The sequence below is a fragment of the Somniosus microcephalus genome, chromosome 8, assembly GCF_052327205.1.
Source record: "Somniosus microcephalus isolate GS21.2 chromosome 8, FLI_Smic_1.0, whole genome shotgun sequence".
Taxonomy (NCBI): Eukaryota; Metazoa; Chordata; class Chondrichthyes; order Squaliformes; family Somniosidae; genus Somniosus; species Somniosus microcephalus.
In genome coordinates, this window is record NC_140994.1 from 59,769,326 (window position 1) to 59,791,400 (window position 22,075).

The 22,075-nt window shown below is 40.4% G+C and overlaps 1 protein-coding gene across 3 annotated transcripts in view; it reads left to right on the top strand.

The window, feature by feature from the left end:
- ccnj (cyclin J) overlaps window positions 1-22,075 on the top strand; it is a 71,764-nt gene that overhangs the window by 44,189 nt on the left and 5,500 nt on the right. Inside the window, exons 1-4 of one of the 3 annotated variants that reach the window (XM_085994761.1) lie at window positions 5,290-5,494; window positions 6,208-6,310; window positions 9,838-10,048; window positions 20,285-20,584. In XM_085994761.1, the coding sequence (XP_085850887.1) occupies window positions 5,427-5,494; window positions 6,208-6,310; window positions 9,838-10,048; window positions 20,285-20,584 (682 nt within the window). In that variant the 5' untranslated portion in view covers window positions 5,290-5,426. Of the gene's footprint in view, window positions 1-5,289; window positions 5,495-5,734; window positions 6,074-6,207; window positions 6,311-9,837; window positions 10,049-20,284; window positions 20,585-22,075 lie in introns of those variants that run through there. The other 2 variants (XM_085994762.1, XM_085994763.1) reach the window with 2 other exon arrangements.

Here is a 22,075-nt window from a genome sequence, read left to right on the forward strand (position 1 = left end):
TCACTCACTGGATGTCACTTAATGTTTTTTGTGGCATGAGGAAACACAAACCTATGGATTAGTTTAGTAAAATTGCAGCGATGGAGAGGAGACTTACATTTATGTCTGTGTATTAATATGTATGTTGCTGTGTGGGTATATCTAAGTGAAAGGTTCCCATTTGTAGCTCAAACTGGAAGAGAAAGAATCTCAGAGGGAAATTATCCTGAAATGTATTTTGTTTTTTCCTAATACGGACTGCCGTAGAGAGTAAAATTCTATGATGGTGGCCTCTTGTAGCTAACCACAACAAATAGAGAAATACAACATCTGATTTAATATGATACAAGGGTGTCCTTACATGGGGACACCCCAAAATTTAAACAGTGGTAAGGTGATTTTACCTAGTATGTTTTCAGAGGGTGGTATTCTTTTAAAGTTTTAAGGATTACCTACACAGAGTTCTGAAAATTTGACACGTGAAATTCAAAGTAAAAACAAAAAGATGAATCGGGAAGATATTAGCTGGAAGCCTTCTTGGGGAAAAAAATGACTCGCCTTTCATCTAAGGCACTTATTCCTGCACTCTTAAGAATAATGGCCTAGGTAGAGCACACAAATATGGGAAAAGAATCTCATGGGATGAAGTATTCTGACCAGACAAAGCATGAGCCTATATCTGATCTATGTAAATTAAATGTACAGTTTATATTTGTTTTTTAGATCAGAGCCCTGAAATTCCTCAGTGCCCGCCAACATTGACCCCCACCAGAGAGTGAGAGGGAACCTCATTAACATGGAGTAGACAGACTAAAGGACCACTACATGGGCTTCTCTGGTACACGCATACCCCATCCCACAGAAACTCTGACTTTATTATGCCCGGGGGGTACCAGGCCCATTCTCACATCAACCCCTCCCTAACAGCACTGTGGGAGTAGCTTCACCACACGGACTGCAGCAGTTCAAGAAGGCGGCTCACCACCACCTCCTCAAGAACAATTAGGGATGGGCAACAAATACTGGTCTTGCCAGCAACACCCACATCCCCTAAATGAATAAACCCCCCTCCACCCTTGCTTTCGACCTTCCCAATGTTCTTATTGACCCACTGAGCAAGGAGTCCAATCTGCACTTTTCTAAATAAAAGTAAGAGGTCTTCAGAGTCCAGACCTCTTCTTCAGCCTGTACTCCACCAATGGGGTTCACACACACACACACATGTGATGGTCAGTATGCCTCCACTCACTCAACATAGTGTGCCACATAAACATTGGGATCTGAGTGAGAAGCAGAAGCTGGAATCCCTGTCCCCTGATATCACCCATCATTAGCCTTTTAAAGGATGAGCAGAAGTTTCATCCTTACAAGCCACCAAGGAAACTCCCAGAAATGGTAGAGGCCCAACATAACCGGATCTCCAATGTTTTCCCTGAAGTTCTGCTGGTCTCCTGCAGTTTAGGATGAATTTTTCACTCGTTAAAAGGAGTTCTGATAGAGGTGTTCAAAATTATGAGTGCTTTTGATAAGGTAACTATTTCCACTGGAATTTAAGATCATCACCAAAAGAATAAAGAGAGAGTGGTTAGCAGATAGTTTTACAGTGAGGGTCATTTGGAAATGGAATGACCTACCAGAAATAATGGTGGAAGCAGAAACCATAATAGTTATTAATTTTTTTTAAGAATATGAGAAAGGGGCAGAGGAACAGGACAAAGTCAATAGTTTTTCAGAGAACTGGCACAGGCTCAATGGAATGAATGATCTCCTTCTGTCCTATAAAATTCTATGATTCTATTATATGTATAATAATAATTAGTTAACATTTGGCACTAGTTTGTTCTTCTTATATCAAATGTTTTCTAATATCCTGATTAGCTGTGGTAAAAGGAGCTGAGATTTGCATCATCTATTCTCTTGTGGCCACTATAAAGCACTCAAACTACAAGCTCTGAATCAGCAACTGCATAAACCAAATCTAGGTCAGGAGAAATATCTCATGCTACTGCCAATTCCAAAGCACACATGACACATACAGTAAAAAGGAGAGCACAAGTTTTATTTTTAGGATTGCCAATTGCTTTGAAGAGCAGCAACTCTTACGTTTTATTTTGTATTTTGTATTTCCTCCAGGAAACTGGTTGATTTTAAAGACCTTTGGGAAGCAGAATGAAGCATTTAAATATTTGGCCATAGCAAACAAAACATCAAGTTAGGTAGTGCATTAATATTTGGCTTGATGTTTTCTTTGTAAATTCCATGACAGAAAAACAGAACATTTATTAAATGATGGTATTTAAAGAAGCACTTTTAAGAGAAAGAGAACAGTCAAATAGTTGTGCTTCATTTTCAACAAAGTATAGTCAGGCATAAGTGATGCAATAATTTTATCATGACACAATGGCCTAGCTTTTCTGATCAGGTGTAAGCCTGACCAGAAGTCATAGTATAGGAAGCACACCCACCTCTTCCATAGCACACTGGCCCCACATCTATTTATGGATCATAATCTCAGGAAGCTCCTGGCATTTTGGAAACACCTGTGATTGGAAGCCCACCCATTTTTGAATGGAAAAGTAAATGCTGCTGCATGATTCAAAGTTGGCAGCAGCTTAAAGGGGCAGGCATATTGGTTTATAAGGGAGCAACATTGAGCCTGAGCTTCCAGTGAAGTGTGAGGACAAGAAGAAGGAAGTGGAATTTGGGGTGGAACACAGATCTGCTTCTGGTCCAGCCTAAACCCTGGTCAGAGGGAGAGTCTTCCGCCCATGCACCCCTACATCCAAAAACTGTGTCAAGGTCCTTTCTGGGGTAGTTTTTGCAATACACTGGGAATAACACCCTCCCTAGGGTCAGCGGGACCTACACCAGTTGAGAGATGACATAAGTCCTATATTGAGCCTTCCAAAGTCACCAAGCGTGTTCCCAGCAAAGGTAATCAATTCCTTCTTAGGATATCTGACCATTCCATCAGGGAATACAACAAAATGTTTTGCCTTTTGTCTTTAACCCATTAAGGGCCTCTGGCTCTGCTATGGGAGTGGCAGGATGGTATTCTAATTTGGATGTTGGCAGCTGGGAGTCTCATATGGTCTGAGGAGCGAGTTGGGTAGGATTGATTGGGGAATGTCACTCAAAGGGTTGACAGTGGATAGGCAATGGCAAACATTCAAAGACCGAATGGATGAGCTACAGAATTTCTTCATCCCAGTTTGGCATAAAAATAAAACAAAAAAGGTGACTCAACCGTGGCTAACAAGGGAAATTAGGGATAGCATAAGATCCAAGGAGAGGACATATAAATTGGCTAGAAAAAGCAGCAATCTTGAGGATTGGGAGCAGTTTAGGAGTCAACAAAGGAGGACAAAGGGATTAATTAAGAAAGGGAATTGCAAAGAGACCTGGGTGTTCTTGTGCACCAGTCGCTGAAGGTAAGCATGCAGGTGCAGCAGGCGGTTAAGAAGGCAAATGGTATGTTGGCCTTCGTAGCAAGAGGGTTCGAGTACAGGAACAAGGATGTCTTGCTACAGTTGTACAGGGCCTTGGTGAGACCGCACCTTGAGTATTGTGTGCAGTTTTGGTCGCCTTACCTGAGGAAGGACGTTCTTGCCATGGAAGGAGTGCAGCGAAGATTCACCAGGCTGATACTTGGGATGGCAGGAATGACGTATGAGGAGAGATTATGTCGATTGGGCTTATACTCACTGGAGTTTAGAAGATTGAGAGGGGATCTCATCGAAACCTATAAAATTCTGTCAGGCCTGGACAGACTAGATGCAGGAAGGATACAGAATGCAGCGTTCAACCACAGCATGAAGGACTCTGCTGGATGTATATTGGTAAGACTGTCCAGGTTAATCCAGGCACTATGAGAATGCAGGTGCCAACATGTGCCTGTTAGTAGCAATCCTCACCAGGTGTGGTTAGCAGCTGCACAGATGTCATGAGCTACATAGCAACAGGCAGGCCTTGTCACCTAAGTAGCCAGCCAGACACTTACCTGTCTGGGTGAGAGAGAGAGCTGGCTTGGTTAACTGGCGTAAAATGAAGGCATTATGGCAGCTGCCAGCAAACAGGACATTCACATGTAGTATTTGGTGTTGTTGGTCACACAGCAGCTGCACAGTCAGTGAATGGAAGCCCTGAAGGTTCAATATGCCTCTGTCACCTCCGGATGTGACTATTCAAACTCTCTCCTGGCTGACCTCCCATCCTCTGTAAACTTCAGCTCATCTAAAGCGATGCTGCTTTTATCATATCCTGCACTAAGTCCTGCTCACCCATCACCCCTGTCCTTGCTGAACTACACTGGCTCCCAACCTCACATTTAAAATTCTCATCCTCATGCTAAATCCCTTCATGGCCTCACCCCTCCCTATCTCCATAAACTCCACCAACATTGTAACCCATTCCAAAGCTCTCAATTCCTCGGATTCTGGCCTCTTTTGTGCCTCTCCCTACTTCACCTCAAAATTGATGCCCATCCTTTCAGCTGTTCAGGGTCCACTCTCTGGAATTGCCCTCCTAAACTCCTCTGCCTCTCCACCTACAAGGCCTCCCTTAAAAGCCACCTCTTGCATAGAGAGAAGGGGAGAAAATTGGTGTGAGAGCCACACAAAGTGAACAAGTGAAAAACAACTTGTATTTATATAGCACCTTTAATTCCCAAGGCGCTTCACAGGAGCGTTATCAAACAAAATTTGACCCGACCCGTTTGAAAGTGAAAGATAGACATGTACATAGAAAAAGATTGATAGAGACCAAGAGAAACGATGTGAAAAACATATATAGTCATATAAGTAGGCTCGACAGATGAGACTTAGACAATCCGAGAGTGAGGAAAACAGATAGAGACAACCAGGAAAATATCAACGCCTTGCAGAAAGTGGGGAACAGGAAGAGTGAAACGCAGAGTGACATCGTGAGAATTAATGGGAAATAAAGAGGCATCACACAGACATTTGTAAATCCCTGGGCAATGCCACGGAGATCAACGAATATACGTCAAATAAAATAAAAGATATATCAGTGACTTTAAAACAATAATCACACCTGCGGTCTCACGCTGGAGTTATAAACCTTATTACTGCCTTGTAACCACCGCTTACTTTTCATTTGTTTTTAAATTCTGCCATTTACTTAATATTTACTATCGTTACGTTCAACTCCAACTCCTTCATTTTTTTGTTTTTTTTTACTCTGCATTCTTTCATTTTATTTTGTCATAGTCTTTATCGTTTTCTTATCGATTTTTTTCTCCTTATTTTCTTGCTATTACTCTGCGTATTTGCTCTGTGTCTCTAAACGTCTTGCTCTCCGATCCAACTTTTTATATTGCCGTCTTTGTCTATTTTGTTCGCGCGTCTGTGATCCTACTTCACTAAACCAGCTAACTGTACTGAGAAAGTTATGAGTGTCACGGTGAATACCAGAATTACATAACTGGAATGAAATCCGATACAGGAACAAACCAGCAGCGTCCCAAGAAGGACCAGGACTACTGCAGTGACTGCAGGTGAGACAGGTACCAGTCGGAGTTGAGATGGCGAAGTGCAGCGATCTCTTTCGTTTCGTTGAGGCTTTCAGAATCAAAACAAACCTAAGAAATGTAACGTTGTAACTAACACAAGCAGCCTGAAATGAACGGGAAAGGCAAGTAAACGTTGATCAACGTGCAATTTGAAAGACAACGTTTTAAGAATGCCTGTGCTTAATTGTTTACAGAGCGACTAAACATTTTATAACCATTTAGCTCTCGTTAGTGAAACAAACAAGGAGATGCAAAACTACAAATCAGGCTGTTGGTGGTATACTTGGTCCCGGAAGTGTTTGTTCTCCAATGAATAGGCACGCGTTGCTCTGGACTCAACACTTCCTGCTGCAGTTGCAGCTTTGTAATTTACATGCAGGCTCCAAAGTGCTGCTAAGTGTATTTTGAGATTGTAGATCTGCTTTGCTGTCAACACAACAGAGAGACGCGCACACACAAAAAATAACTTTCAGCTGCGCTGGGCAGAATGTTTTTGCAATCGCAATTGAAACTGGTCATTAGCGAGATCGAGCATTTCTCATCAGTAGATGTCAGGTTTGTCTGGTGAGTACAAACAATTGGCTAGCGTTAATTTGTCGGGTTGATAAGGACGGAAGAGGTTTGTGACCCGTTCAGTCTAAATACTGAAGGGGTGCTATTGTGTGTTTTTGGTTAGGCATTTGCCTTTTCTTTTCCAGAAGCAAACAATTTAACTTATCATTGTTGCGTCCGATGGAGCTGGAGGAACAGTGGTGGAAAGGACAAGTGGTTGCCGATATCCATCAGGCTCTTCGCATCAAGGTACATCCCCTGTGTAAACACCAAGTGAAGGGCTGTTAGACTGCAGGCACAATCTTGCGGGCTCGATTTACCTGTGAGGCGGGCAAAGAACGTTTTTTTTAATTTAACTTTCAAGCCAGAGTTGTGTAGAGGCTGACTTTCGATCCTTAATTGAAAGCTTTTCTATTAAATGTACTCGATTTCTTCTCTCAACTAATGTACCTGTCTCGGTGATCTAGACAGTTTGCTTCATTTTTTTTATTGAGAAGTGTTCTTAAGCTGACAGGCCCAGATAAAATGCTGCACAATTGCTTTAAATAACACGCGCCCAGTACAGTATACAATTCTATAAATAGTAATAATCGTACTGGTACTTTAAGATTTTAGTGTTCTGTACTCTCATTAACTTTTATGTCATTAACACTGTAGTTTTAGGTTGTCAATCAAAGAAAGGTAACTATCTGACTTTAAAGGTAAATCTATAACCACCCCACTGATTAAGATGAAGTTGGCTAAGAACAGCTGGGTTGCATTCAGGGCTTGTTTACATTGTTTGTAAATTTTATATTTCACACAATTGAATAGCTCACCAATCAAGTATCTTCAGTTGGTGGTACTTATTTGTTGGAGGACCCTTCTGAGCCGTGGATCTACTTGGCCACAAAAACTAGGACAGGCCTGTACTTATTCAAGCATAATAAATTTTAAATGATGTTTATATAATTTTTAGAATTCTTCACATTAATTTGTAAAAAAAACTGTAAGGATTCATTAGGAAGTTTAATCATTTTTTGTAAATTAATTTAATTGGCATACATTTGGCAACTCTCAAACTCACACTAACATTTATATTTTAATAAATGGCAGAACTGAATCTAGTTTTAAAAACATGAAGGTTTTAGTACATACACACATACACGTTGATAGGTGCAAAAATGATTACATTTACTCTGTATGACATTCTGGGATCTGTGCTTATGACAAATAAGGCCAGAACAGTAAAATATTGTTTTCTGAGTTGTATAAAATTGGTATTGCAACTATATTTGATACTTGAAAGCCTTTTGGGGTTGAGGAAAATGATAATTTGTATGCAGTACAATAAATTCCACAGTAATTGTGTAGTCTGACTACTATCTCCTTGTGTTATATTGATCCCCATGTCTTAGAGAGGCAAAATTACTACCTCTTTTTACATGGGAGCAAATTCTATATTTGCTGTACTGATTCATCTGAAAATGCATTGGTGCTTCTGTTCCTAGTAGCAGTTTTCATAGCCTGTTCCCCTTTGGATAGAAGATCAAATTAAGTTCATACCTATTGATACAGTCTGACATGAATGGCTCACAAGCCTAGTTTATACTAGGGCAAAAATGGTGTCCCACTGTATGTGCTATCTAATAAAATATTGAATAATTTTGGATGTAGGTTATTTCTTTGCTCCGACTCTAATTTAGTGGGAAGGGAAATGCAACAAGTGATGCAAAGACTATTTCAGAGTTAAGTGGTTAATTTGAGTCCGATTCATTTTAGACTGGTGATGTGTTTCGTTCTCCCATGATCCAGCTACCCCACCCCGTATTCATGTTGCATCTTTGCACTTAACTAGATTGTGTTTGGACAGTATCAAATTACAAACTTGTCTTAAAGTATACAAAAGTGTGTGGTAGTTTAAGGGTTAAAGCTAATAAACAGGAGAAACCGTTCTTCTGTGCCAAGTGAAACTATAGTCTACAACTCTTTTTTATAAAACAGGTTTACAATTTGTAAGACGCACCACACAGGAAATTTACCCTCCTTGTGTATTAATGCATTAGATTTTTGAAAAAAACAATAAATCTTATGCCATAGCTATACTGAATAGTAGAGATTTGCGATGGAGCAGGAATACAGATACGCTATTTATACTAACCCGATTAAGATTTGTTTGTATTTAAGTTGTGACCAGTTTTTGATACTTCCTATTTACAACTTAAATTTTGGTCCGGATCCTTCAGAATTGAGAATAAATACAGAATTGTATTGTTAACGGGTTTATTCTCTAGCTCTGTCTACATTTTATCTGCAAATTTGCTTTTGTTGAGTGCCTGCAGCTGACGTTCCATAGAGGTCCTATTGCAAAGTAAATGGTGATAATTAAGCTATTTAATTTAGAGTTAGACCTCCTAACTCTGGATGTTCGATTTAAACTTTGATGCAAATCAATGAAATTCATATCAGGTTATTCTAATGTAGCTTAATACAGATTTCAATAGTAGCCTTCAAAAGGGAATTGGATAAATACTTGAAGGAGAAAAAAATTGCAGGGATATGGGGAAAGAGCGGGGGAGTGGGTCTAACTGGATTGCTCTTTGAAAGGGCCAGCGCAGACTCGATGGGCCATATGGCGGCCTCCTGTGCTGTACTATTCTATGTTTTGAAATCAGTTTGCTGCAGGCTGCTATAATAATCGGTAACTTTGAACATAATATATATCTGGGCTTGTAAGAGTATAAATCTTGCAATGTGCATTCAGGTTTTTTCTTCTTCTCACGTTCTCAAACATCAGATAATTTCTGCCTCCCTTTTGGAAAGGAAGATCTATATGTCTTGCTACTTTTTCTTCTCCATACATCTGACAAAAGCATTTTTCCCATTTTCTTCCCCCTCCTCTCCTAAAGGCAGAGACCTATGCTGGGCTGTGTTTCTACAGGTGTTGCCAGCCCCCAGTAACTCGCTTAAGTGGTCTTCGTTTAAGCATTATTCTAGACAATGAGTATCTGCAGGCTGTTCAATCATGGAGGGCATCATAGTCACATTTAATCCTATCCTCGCTCAGTGTCCACACACACTTTCCAGCAGTGGTCAGGGAATAGCAGGAACTCTAGCTGTTGTTCTGTCCCCTTATTTTCTTCCCTTTTTCCTCCCCATCCATTTTGGAGATGCAGAGGCAAATTGTAGTGCCCTTACCACTGCCATTGGCTTACTTGGCACAGTTCATGGATCAAATATGGAACTTTACTGGTCTATAGTGGCTCAGTACCACTTGAGGCATTGGTGCAGCCTGTCTGAGAAAGCATTTTAGTAAAAAAAAATAAACGCCATGCAGATGACTTTTACTTGAGTGACACCAGAACTTATTTTTTTCTTTGTCCCAAATTTGTCATCTGCACTCATACTGTCATCATCCATCAAGTAAAGCTGCAGAGGTCATTTGGTGCTGCTGTTTAATCTGCCTAGTAGGAGTAGGATTGACTGGTGGAGCAAGACGTCTTGCTTCCTATTCTCTTCCTTCCACCCCCCACTCAATGATTTCCCCCTAACTATTCCCAACTGGTTGAAACTAGAAAATCATCATCCCTAGGAAAAATTAGAACAAAGATTCAAATACTAATTTTCTAGTTGATATGGCAAAGCTGTCTCACTGGTCCAATATGCAATTATTTTTCTTAAGCAATTCACATATTTAAAAACTGCTGGGCTTCAGTTTCTCTTTTTTGATGAGATCTTTTTATAATATCACCGTTACTCTTTAAAAGTATGTTCTTTACTATTTTCATTTTACTCAGGAGCTGAGACTACCGCCCTACAAAAGCCACTCTCCTCAGCTGAACATCAGACGTTATTTTGCAGATCTTCTTGCAATCATCAGCAATCATTTTCATCTTTGCCCCACTGCTCGTCACCTTGCTGTTTACCTTCTAGATTTATTTATGGACCGTTATGATGTTTCTGTTCAGCAGTTGCATCTGGTGGCACTCTCCTGTTTACTTTTGGCAAGTAAGTGTGGTGTATTGTACATTTTCAAAGAATTGTACATAATTTTTTTCCTTGAATTTGAAATGTTTTTCCAGATGTTTTCATTTTTGATGCACAATTTTTTTCAAGATCCACGTTTTGCAGTATTGTTGTTACAAACTCCAAAAACAAGTCTGACATAACAACTTTGATTATGGCTGTGCAGATACAATAATTAATTTGTATTAAGAACCAATTAACTTTTTTGAAGGAAAATTTTGCCTAAATCAGGAATGTACATGCAAAACACAAGTGTATGATTCGCCAAGATTGGCCTTCAAGGTGGATAAATGCATCAGGAAGGTTTCGGGGCCAATCCCTCATCTGTGGTATGTAAGGAGATCTTCACCAGGACAGCAATAGGTTCAAAGCTAGCCTGAACTCTACTGTCTAGAGGCCAGGTTTCCTGATCCTGATCGCTGTCTAGTGATGCTACTGCAAGAGTGTTTGTACATGCAGCTGTGTGAATAGATCAGCCATGATGCCCCTACAGTCAACCATTCTACAGACAATCACTCTGGAAGTTTGTGCTTGAAGATTGATTACTTGGGGGAGGTAGTGGAGCGCTGTCAGCAGCTGTGGAACTGTCCCTGGAAGAGTGTCCTCCAGAAACTCGATACACCAGGGTAAATTGCTTCTATAATTTATGTGACGTTATTTATAAAGCATAGTAACATTTTAAAAGTTATGAGGAAAAACTACCTGTTGCATAGATTGCTTAGTTATCTTGCATCATTTGAAATCTAAGGTTATAAAATGAATTGTAGTTGTTGAAATACACCAATCCTACTTACTCTTGTAGGTTATTCTATTAAAGAGAAAATCAAGGAGCCCATTCCAATGCTGTAAACCTTAAGATGCACCTTACCCATGCTAGTAAACCCCAAAACCTCTTTCCCCAGTCCTATCAAAATTCAGAACCCCCAACACCCTAGTCACCATAAATCAATGGCTGTGATAATACATATGTGTATTTTATGGTATAACACCCTTTTTTATTGTTATAAAACAGTGTATCATCTGACTCCCTTTGAACAGTGCTACAAGATGTGCTCGTAGTTGATACCTCAAAACTGAATAAAACTTAATTTCATAAATATACACTTTTTTCTTTTTATCAGCAGACTTCCTATGGCTTGCTCCTGTAAGTCAGGATGTGACTGGCAGCAAGTGTGATGCTGATAGAAAATGTGTGCTATAATGGCAGACTTGTAGTATAATTTGTTCTGCATTTTAACCTCTTTATTTCGGAATTAGAGTTCCTTTTTTTCATTATAGTAAGTGACTACTTGCATCTTGTGTTTTGTTTGGGTATAATAAACTTCATTAACCTTTTGAAGGCTATGCTTTTTTAATACTAGATCATTAAAAAAATATGCATACTGAAAAGGTGATACTGCTCATTGTGTTACATGTTTTGGAGTTTAATAATTTCTCATTTTAGGAGTTTGTCTTATGTAGCAGAATCAGGAGGTTGAAATATATGATGCCAGGGGAAAAAGACTTTCATTAGATAACTTAAGATCCTATTTGTCAACATAATTTTATGTCTCTACAAGATGCAAAAATGAAATATATAATTAAAAAATAAGGTGAACGATGTGAAGTGTACATCAGCAGCCTGATTTTAGAATAAGCAGTTCCAAAGGTAGACCAAAGGACAATGGTGTTTCAGGAGTATTTTGCTGGCATTTAGAAGGGAATAAATGTGAGTGCCTTGTTGGAAGAGTTGGCAATGGTACTTGTGGCAAAGTTAATACAATTAACTTGAATCATTTCAAATCTGGTCAGTTCCACATGTATGCTGACTACACCCAGCTCTACCTCACCACCACCTCTCTCGACCCCTCCACTGTCTCTAAATTGTCAGCCTGCTTGCCTGACAACTAGTACTGGTTGAGCAGAAATTTCCTCAAAACTAAATATTGGAAAGACCGAAGCCATTGTCTTCAGTCCCTGCCACAAACTCTGTTCCCTAGCCACCGACTCCATCCCTCTCCCTGGCAACTGTCTGAGGCTAAACTAGACCTTTTACAACCTTGGTGTCGTATTTGACCCCAAGACGAGCTTCCGACCACATATCTGCGCCATCACCAAGAACGCCTACTTCCACGTCCGTAACATCGTCAGCCTCTGCCTCCGGCTCGTATGCTGCTGAAACCCTCAGCCATGCCTTTGTTACCTCTAGACTTGACTATTCCAATGCTCTCCTGGCCGGCCTCCCATCTTCCACCCTCCATAAATTTGAGCTCATCCAAAACTCTGCTGCCCATATCCTAGGTCGCACCAAGTCCCATTCACCCATCACCCCTGTGCTTGCTGACCTACATTGTCTTCTGGTCCGGTAACGCCTCAAATTTAAAATTCTCATCCTTGTTTTCAAATCCCTCCATGGCCTCGCCCCTCCCTATCTCTGTAACCTCCTCCAGCCCTACAACCCTCTGAATTCTCTGCATTCCTCCAATTCTGGCCTCTTGCACATTCCCTATTTTAATCACTCCACCATTGGCGATCGTGCTTTCAGCTGCCTGGGCCCTAAACTCTGGAATTCTCTGCCTAAACCTCGCTACCTCTCTCTCCTCCCTTTAAGGCACTCCTTAAAACTTAACTCTTTCACCAAGCTTTTGGTCATCTGCCCTAATATCTCCTTATGTGGCTCGGTGTCAAATTTTGTTTGATAACGCTCCTGTGAAGCACCTTGGGGCATTTTACTATGTTAATGGTGCTATATAAATGCAAGTTGTTGTTGTTGTTATCTTCAGATCAGAGCCAAATGCTTTGCAATTATTGGAATTCCTCTGGAACTTTGAGAACAAGAAGCATTTCGGCAAATTTTGAACATAGGAACAGGAGTAGGCCATTCAGTCCTTCGAGCCTGTTCCACCATTCAGTGAGATCATGACTGATCTGTATCCTAACTCCATCCACCTGCCTTGGCTCCATATCCTGTAATACCCTTGGTGATCAAAAACCTATCAATCTTGGATTTAAAATGATTAATTGAGCTAGCATCTACTGCTTCTTGTGGGAGAGAGTTCCACACTTCTTCTACTGTTTGCATGAAAAAAGCCTTTCATAAACTTCCCTCCTGTATGGCCTGATTCTAATTTTTAAGGTTATGTCCCCTTGTCCCAGACTACTCCACCAAGCGGAAAGAGTTTATCTCTATATCTACCCTATCAATTCCGTCCAAAATGTTAAAAACCTCAATCAAATCACCTCTTAACCTTCTCTATTCCAGGAATACAAATTTAGTTTATGTAATCTCGACTCCGAATCTAACCCTTGGAGCCCTGGCAACATTCTGGTGAAGCTGCACTGTCCCCTTTCCAAGGCCAAATATCCTTTTAAGGTGTGGTGTCCAGGACTGTACACAATACTCCAGATGTGGTCTAACCAGGGCTTTGAATAGCTATAGCAAAACTCCTCCCCTTTATATTCTAGCCCTCTAGTTATAAAAGCTAACATTCCATTAGCCTTTTTGATTATTTTATGTACCTGACTACCAACGTTCCCACTAAGCTGGGCAGCCACGCTGTGGTCTGGAGGCCCTGCGCAGGCCGCTCATCGGCTTTTCAGTGGCAATAACCATGCATGAGTGGAAATTTGAATGGGCCATGCAGCCAGTTAAAGAGACTGTGCACAAAAAACAAATTACAGGGAATATTGCTGACTACTCCATTTTAGTGCTCTGTGTCCATGACCCCTTAATCTCTTTGGACCTCCACTGTTCCTAGATTTTCACCATTTAAATAATACTTGGATCTATCCTTTTTTGGTCCAAAATGGATGACCTCACACTTGCCTGTGTTGAAATCCATCTGCCATAGTTTTGCCCATTCACTTAATCTATCAATGTCTCTTGTAATTTTATGCTCCCGTCTACACTACTTAAATCTTTGTCATCAGAAAACTTGTCTATATGGCTCTCTATTGTGTTATTTAAGTCATTAATAAATATAGTGAATAGTTGCAGCCCATCACAGATCATTGTGGGACACCACTAGTCACTTCCTTCCAATTAGGAATACATACTCATTATTATCCCTACTCTCTATCTTCTACCACCTAACCAGGTCAATAACTTGCCTTCAATTCCATGAGCTTTAATTTTGGCTAACAGTCTCTTATTGGAACCTTATTGGATGCCTTCTGGAAGTCGATATAAGCTACAGTCATACATCCCTCTGTCTCCTACTTAAGTTACTTCCTCAAAAAATTCAGTTACAGTAGTTAGACATAACCTTCCCTTTACAAATCCATGTTGGCACTTTCTCTAATCAGCTCAAATTTAGTCACTCTGTCCTTAATTAGAGTCCAATAACTTCCCCACAATGGATGTTAGACCAACAGGTCTATAATTTCCTTGTTTCTCTCTTTTTAAATAATGGAGTTACATTTGCAATTTTCCAATTTAAAGAGACAATTCCTGAATCGAGAGAGCTGTGTAAGATTATGGCTTAAACGTCTGCAAATTCCTCACCCACTTCCTTTAAAACCCTGGAGTGGAAACCATCAGATTCTGGGGATTTGTCAGTCTTTAGTGCCACTATATTTTTTCTAATACTGTTTTCTTGCTTATGTTAACTTTAGTGAATTCCAGTCCTTGATTTATTATTAGTTTCCCTGGAATGCTAAGTATATTATCCTCTTCCTCTACTGTGAAGATTGGCACAAAGTAATTATTCAACAAGTCTGCTTTTTCCTTTATTTTCAGTTGCAATATTACCTGCATCTGTTTTTAAAAACAAATTACAGGGAATATTGCTGACTACTCCATTTTAGTGATCTGTGTCCATGACCCCTTAATCTCTTTGGACCTCCACTGTTCCTAGATTTTCACCATTTAAATAATACCCTTTTCTAATAATAATTGTTAAAACCCTTTTGTGTTGATCTTTTTATATCCCTCACCAGTTTCTTTTCATATTCCCTTTTTGCAGCTCTTGCTTTTTTTTTGTCTTTCTTTGCTGTTCTTTATATCTCTCCCAGTCCCCTGGATCTACACTATTCTTTGCACATTTGTATGCTCTTTCCTTTAGTTTTGTGTTGTCTCTCACATCTTTTGTTGACCATGGCTGTTTTATTTGCTAAGTAGAGCTCTTGCCCCTGGGGGTATATACTTGTTCTGCATTAAGCTAAATTCTGTTTTGAATGCCTTCCATTGTTCATCTGCAGTTTTACCTGATAACAGTTTTGACCAGTTTGCTGTTGTCCATCTCTGTCTTATCCTGAGCCTTCCCAAAACCTAGAATAACAGTGCTGCATTTCTCCTTTTTCAAACCTAACATTGAATTCAATCATATTGTGATCACTTCGATAAATGTTCCCTTACTGTTAGATTATTATTGAAGTCTGGCTCATTACTAAATCTAATAAATCTTGTTGGTTCTAGAACATAGCTCCAGCAAACTATCTTGAATGCACTCAAGAAATTAATTACTCTGCTCTTCCCAATCTATATGAAAATTAAAGTCTCCCATTAAAACAACTCTGCTTTTGCTATAAGCCTCTCTAATCTCTGAATTATTACATCTTGCCACTTCATTGCTGCTATCAAGCCTGTAGACCACTTCCATTAGTTTTTTAAAGTCCTCTCTTATTCCTCAATTCTAACCAGAGGCTTCGTTGATTGCTTTCCCTTACCTATATTCTCTCTTACTAATGTTGCAATAGTATCTTTTAATTAATAAGGCTACTCCTCCTCCTCTTCTAGTTTTCCTATTGTTTCTGAGACCTTTTATAATGGGAATATTTAACTCCCAATCATGACCAGCTTGCCACCATGTCATACCCTCTAAGCTGTATTTGAGCCTCTAATTCACTCAATTTATTTCTTATACTCCATGTGTTGGTATATAAAACTCTTATTTGTGCAAGAGACCCTACCTTTCCTTCTGCCCTGATGCTTTCTTTCTCACTGTTTAACTGAACACATTTCTTATTTGTTATTCCTGCTGTACCTACTTTAGTTAATTTAGTATACCCTTCACCTGGAGTATCTATCACTGTTTGTGTCCTGAACTCTGCTCGTATCCTTTTTTAAAAAAAAAAAAAATCTTTAAACTATTACTTTTTTTCCCCTGACTAAGCCCCACCCACCCCCTCCCTCCATTTATTAGTTTAAAGTTCTTTTTTACCAAGAACTAGGGTGAAAACCACTATTGATAAGGTGGAGGAGTGCTTCCATAAATGTCTCCATTGGAATTGGTATCTGTTCAAAAAGAGGGATTGGAAGCTTCATTTATGGGCGCAAGTACAGATTTCTACAACATGAAGAAAGCAGCATGGCATGCGAGGAGTACCTGCCCATTGAAGAAAGCAGGTTGGAGATGTGGGGAAAAGTTCTTGTTGTTGTGGATAACCACTCAAACATGATTAAAGATACTGAAGTAGCTCTTTGCTCCTCGGTTAATTGATTTCAGATTCTGATTAGCTGTCCTAATTGTGATTGACATATATCCAGTGATGCTACTGAACCTTTGCCTTCTGAGCAATTTATGCCACTGGGAAGACTGTCCAGACTTGAAATTATCTACAAGATATAGTAAAACTCTTAGGCCAGGAATTCTGTTGATTGTCATAACTTTTGGCGTAAGATCAGCAAAAACCCTATTTACATGAGTAAATTTCTGGCACTGGACATTAATGGAAAGAACCTTATCTAAATAATGACACACACTGGAATAGTGCACACATTGTGCTTCAACAACAACTTGTATTTTCATAGCTCATTTTAACATGGAATAACACACCATGGTTCTTAAGAGGTATGGGGGTGCAAAAGGATGCAGAGTCAAAAAAAGGAAATGTTCACTGGGGTCATCAAGTTTGTCGATGACACAAAGATAGGCGGCATTGTAAGCAGTGTAGTGTAGATGGAAGCATAACATTACTAAGAGAGATGAATAGATTAAGCGACTGGGCAAAACTGCAGAAAATGGATTTCAATGTAGGCAAATGTGAGGTCATCCACTTTGGACATAAAAAGGATAGAACAGAGTACTTTCTAAATGGCAAAGTTCGAAACAGCGGATGCCCAAGGAGATTTGGGCGTCCATGTACATAGAGACCACAACAACTTTTATTTATAAAGCGCCTTTAACATAGTAAAACATCCCAAGCTGCGTTATCTCAAAAAATTTGACACCGTGCCACATGAGATATTGGGGCAGATGAGGGGTAGATTTTAAGGAGCATCTTAAAGGAGGATAGGGAGGTTGAGCGATTTTAGGGAGGGAATCCTACAGCTTATGACCTTGGCAGCTGAAGGCACGGCCACCAATGGTGGAGCGATTTGAAATTGGGGATGCGCAACAGGGCAGAATTAGAGGAGCGCAGATATCGCAGAGGGTTGTGGGGCTGGAGGAGATTAGAGATAGGGAAGGGTGAGGCCATGGAAGGATTTGAAAACGAGGATGAGAATTTTAAAATGGAGGCGCTGCTTAACCGGGAACCAGTGTAGGTCAGCAAGCGCAGGGGTGATGGGCGAACGGGACTTGGTGCGAGTTAGGACACGAGCAGCAGAGTTTTGGATGACCAAGTTTACAGCGGGTAGAACGTGGGAGACTGGCCAGGAGTGCGTTGGAATAGTCAAGTCTAGAGGTAACAAAGGCATGGATGAGGGCTTCAGCAGCAGATGAGCTTAGGCAGGGATGGAGTCTGGCGATGCTCCGAGGTGGAAATAGGCAATCTTAATGATGGCGAGGATATGTGATCGAAAGCTCCTCTCGGGTCAAATAGTATACCAAGGTTGTGAATGGCCTGGTTCGGCCTCAGACAGTTGCCAGGGAGAGGGATGGAGTTCGTGCCTAGGGAACGGAGTTTGTGGCGGGGACCGAAGACAATGACATCAAATTTTTCTTCTTATAATATGCCTGTGAAGTGCCTTGGAACATTTTACTACATTAAAGGCACTATATATAAATATTTGTTGTTGTTCCTAATATTTAGTTTTAGTCGGAAATTTCTGCTTATCCAGTACTGGATGTCTGACAATTTTAGATACAATGGAAGGGTTGAGAGAGAGGTGGTGGTGAGGTAGAGCTGGGTGTCATCAGCATACATGTGGAAACTGACGCTGTATTTTCAGATGATGTCATGATCATTAAAATGTCATGAACAGGTACAGAAAAGAATCAAAAAGGCTAATGGAATGCTGGCCTTTATATCTAGAAGACTAGAATACAAGGGGGTAGAAGTTATGCTACAGCTATACAAAGCCCTGGTTAGACCACACCTGGAGTACTGTGAGCAGTTCTGAGCACCACAACATCGGAAGGATATATTGGCCTTGGAGGGAGTGCCGCGTAGATTTATCAGAATGATACTTGTACTCCAAGGGTTAAATTACAAGGAGAGAGTACACAAACTAGGGCTGTATTCCCTGGAATTTAGAAGGTTAAGGGGTGATTTGATTGAAGTTTTTTTAAGATATTAAGGGGAACAGATAGGGTAGATAGAGAGAAACTATTTTTGCTGGTTGGAGAATCTAGGGCTAGGAGGCATAGTCTAAATATTAGAGCCAGACCTTTTCAGGAGTGAAGTTAGGAAACACTCCTACACACAAAGGGTGGTAGCAGTTTGGAACTCTCTTCCACAAATGGCAATTGATGCTAGGTCAATTGTTATTTGTTAACCAAAGGTATTAAGGGATATGGAGTTAGGTCACAGATCAGCCACGGTCTCATTGAATGGCGGGACAGGCTCAAGGGGCTAAATGGCCTACTCCTGTTCCTATGTCTTATGGGTAGGGGGGCGATTGGGACGTGACCTAGCCGTGGCAGGGGGGGGCGCCAACAGAGTTTCGGACTGCTGTGGAGCTGGGAGTAGCACTCCTTTAAGAACCGGAGCCGTGAGTAGCATTCCGGTGAGAACTTTTAAAGAAACTTTTTTAGTGGCGGCCTCCAGTGGTCCCTTTTAAGGACTGCATGTAGACCTGATTAACCTGAACACAGCAGCCAGTTTTAGGAAGGTATGATGTGGAGATGCCGGTGTTGGACTGGGGTGGACAAATGTGAGAAGTGACACAACACCAGGTTATAGTCCAACAGCTTTATTTGAAATCACAAGCTTTCGGAGCGCTGCTCCTTCGACACTTCACCTGACGAAGGAGCAGCGCTCCGAAAGCTTGTGATTTCAAATAAAGCTGTTGGACTATAACCTGGTGTTGTGTCACTTCTCACAGTTTTAGGAAGGGGGTCCTTCAACAGGCATTGGGCCCCTCCTTAAAGCTTGTTTTAGGTGTCCACCCAGGAGATTGGCGCAGGCCGTCCCAGTGGTCAATTGGTATGCTTTGTGCCCATTTTACCCCTGAAACGGGTGCAACACATACGAATTTCTACCGCTATGTCTTCTGCTGAAGCCTTTTGTGGAACACACAAACCTACTGGCAGGACATACCATTATTCTCTCTTGTTTCAGTGCCAGCGATTTTTGGCCTGGAATGTTTCCTTTGGAGGGGGGGTGGAATTCAAGTCAAGGACTTTGGTGCAAAACTCCACTTCAGTGGCAGTTGTTATAAGCTGGGACGGGGGTTAGGAGTTTCCAGCTTCCTTGTATCATTAAAAAAAACTAATTACCATTTTTTTAAATGTAAAAGTGCACAGCGAATCTAATAGACTGAAACACATTTTAAATTCTGCTTTGCAGTTTACCAAGTCCAAAAGTGTGAGGTGTTTTCTTGGGGGTTTCACATTGATTGGCTATAGTGCATTCCGATTGCGACCAGACCCTGAAGTTATGCTGACACTTTTGAAACTGACCTTCATGGTGGCTGGCCTATGGTTTGCTTGAAGACAAGGTTATAGACCGAAAAATACTCTGCCTACTTTCTGGCAGTGTCTTTTCAAGGTATTCAACACGTAAACCTTTTGTACAACTTCAAATACTACTTCTGTGGTGAAGCCCAGCTTTGCATTGACAAGTAGGAATATAACTGCAACCTAAAACTATTTTTATTTCATTCGTCTTTAATCACTATAGAAATAACTAACAAACTATAACTTTTTTTTGTGCAACAAAAACCACACCTGGTTATTGAAGAACAAGAAGTGGTCTTTTGAAAGCGATAATTGTTCAAAAGTGAACACCGCTATTTTGTGTACTAAAAAATCATACAAACTAAAATTCTAACCACTCTTTGCTTACTCTAGTAAAACTTGTTACTGTAAATATGTTTAACATTAAACATCTTGTTTTGTTTCATTATTAAATCAGGCAAGTTTGAGGAAAAAGAAGACCGTGTACCCAAACTTGAACAACTCAACAGCCTCAGTTGTATGACCAGTATGAACTTGGTGTTAAACAAACAGAACTTGTTGCACATGGAGCTCTTGTTACTAGAATCTTTTCAGTGGAACCTCTGCCTGCCGACTGCTGCCCACTTTATTGATTACTACCTCTCTGTTGCTGTACATGAAACTGACCTTCATGATGGATGCCTTATGGTTTACTTGGAGAAGACCAAGTTATACACAGAAAAATACGCTGCATACTTTCTAGAAGTGTCTTTACAAGGTATTTATAGTTAACACAAACCTACTTCTTCCTCCCTCTTTTCCCCATGCCCACAATACTACAGAATTCTAAGGGGCATGCTGCTGGGAAGTCCCCCACCCACTGTTTTCCCATGCTGCTGTGTAGCACTCTGGTCCCATTTAATGAATATCTCTAAAAATGCTGTTAGGTAGGGAATTCCACGACTTCGACCAAGCAATGGTAAAGAACAGCAATAAATGTCCAAGTAAAGATGGTGCGTGGCTTGGAGGAGAACCTGGAGGTGATGGTATTTCCATGATGTAGCTGCTCTTGTCCTTCTCCGTTGTAGTGTTCGCAAGGCTTGGGAGGTGCTGTTGAGGTACGCTTGCTGAGTTGTCCTGTGCACCCTGGATATAGTACATACTGCAACTAAAGTGTGCCAGTGAAGGAGGGGTAGACTAGAGTCCCACATTACAATCTGCTTTCCCTTTTTCCAGCGTCTCTAAAATAAGCTGCTGGAGAAATAAAAAATACTATTGAGAAGTTTCCTGGAAACTTGCTTCCAGGAAAATTTTATCCAAACAGTCCCAGAGAGCTGATTGGTCTGCAGTAGGTAGAAGTTGGACACCATTACCTTCCCACATGAACTTTGGGCAACAGTTAGAATTTCTGCAACTGTAATTCACTTTAGCCCCTTTTGAAGTACCAATGGACTAGTGACGTTTAGTTTTAAAACGAAATGTAGTTGCATATAACTTGTACACTGGAATCTGTCTGCCGGAAGACGTTCTGGACTGAAAGTTGTGCCCAAACCATCTACACAAACACTACAATCGAAGTAATAATTCCCATTTTCACTGCCTATTTATTTATAAATAAAGTTTGGAGTGGGGTTGGGGGGACATTTTCAGTACAACCATGTATAGTATACTTAAGTGAAGTCGTGTAATTTTATTTATTTCTCAAAACCAAAATCTGTAACTATTTACTCAAAGATCGCATGCATAGATTAATGAGTTTTTGTAATTTGATTTTAAAAAATTTAAATCAAATGAATTCAACTATTTCAAAAGATTTTACTAATGTCCATTCTTGTAGAAATTCATGTTCTGCTAGAATAGCCTTGCTTACACAATTTTCTATTCTTTGACTGACTAAAATGACTAGATAAATCAGGTCATTTTGAACTCTTCGTAAACTGTTAGAGCACCGGCTGAAAATAACATCCCAAAAATTGCTGTGGCAGGCCAACAAACACACCAGCTGATGGTTAGACTTGCTCTTGCCCATTTAATATCGACGATATTTTGCTCTGCAATTTGCTGGAAGTGTGAGATGGAAATGGCGCAGTCTGAGTGAACAGGGAAAGCAACTATGTATCTTAATCAGGTTGAAGGAATGTGAAATGAACAGCGCAAGGTTTGAACAAGGAAGTGTAAGTTAGAATGGTGAATTCAATGTCAAATCGGGTACAGAAAGAGAAATAAAGGAAAGATTGGATTAAAGAGAGAGAGAGAAAAGAAACAGAGA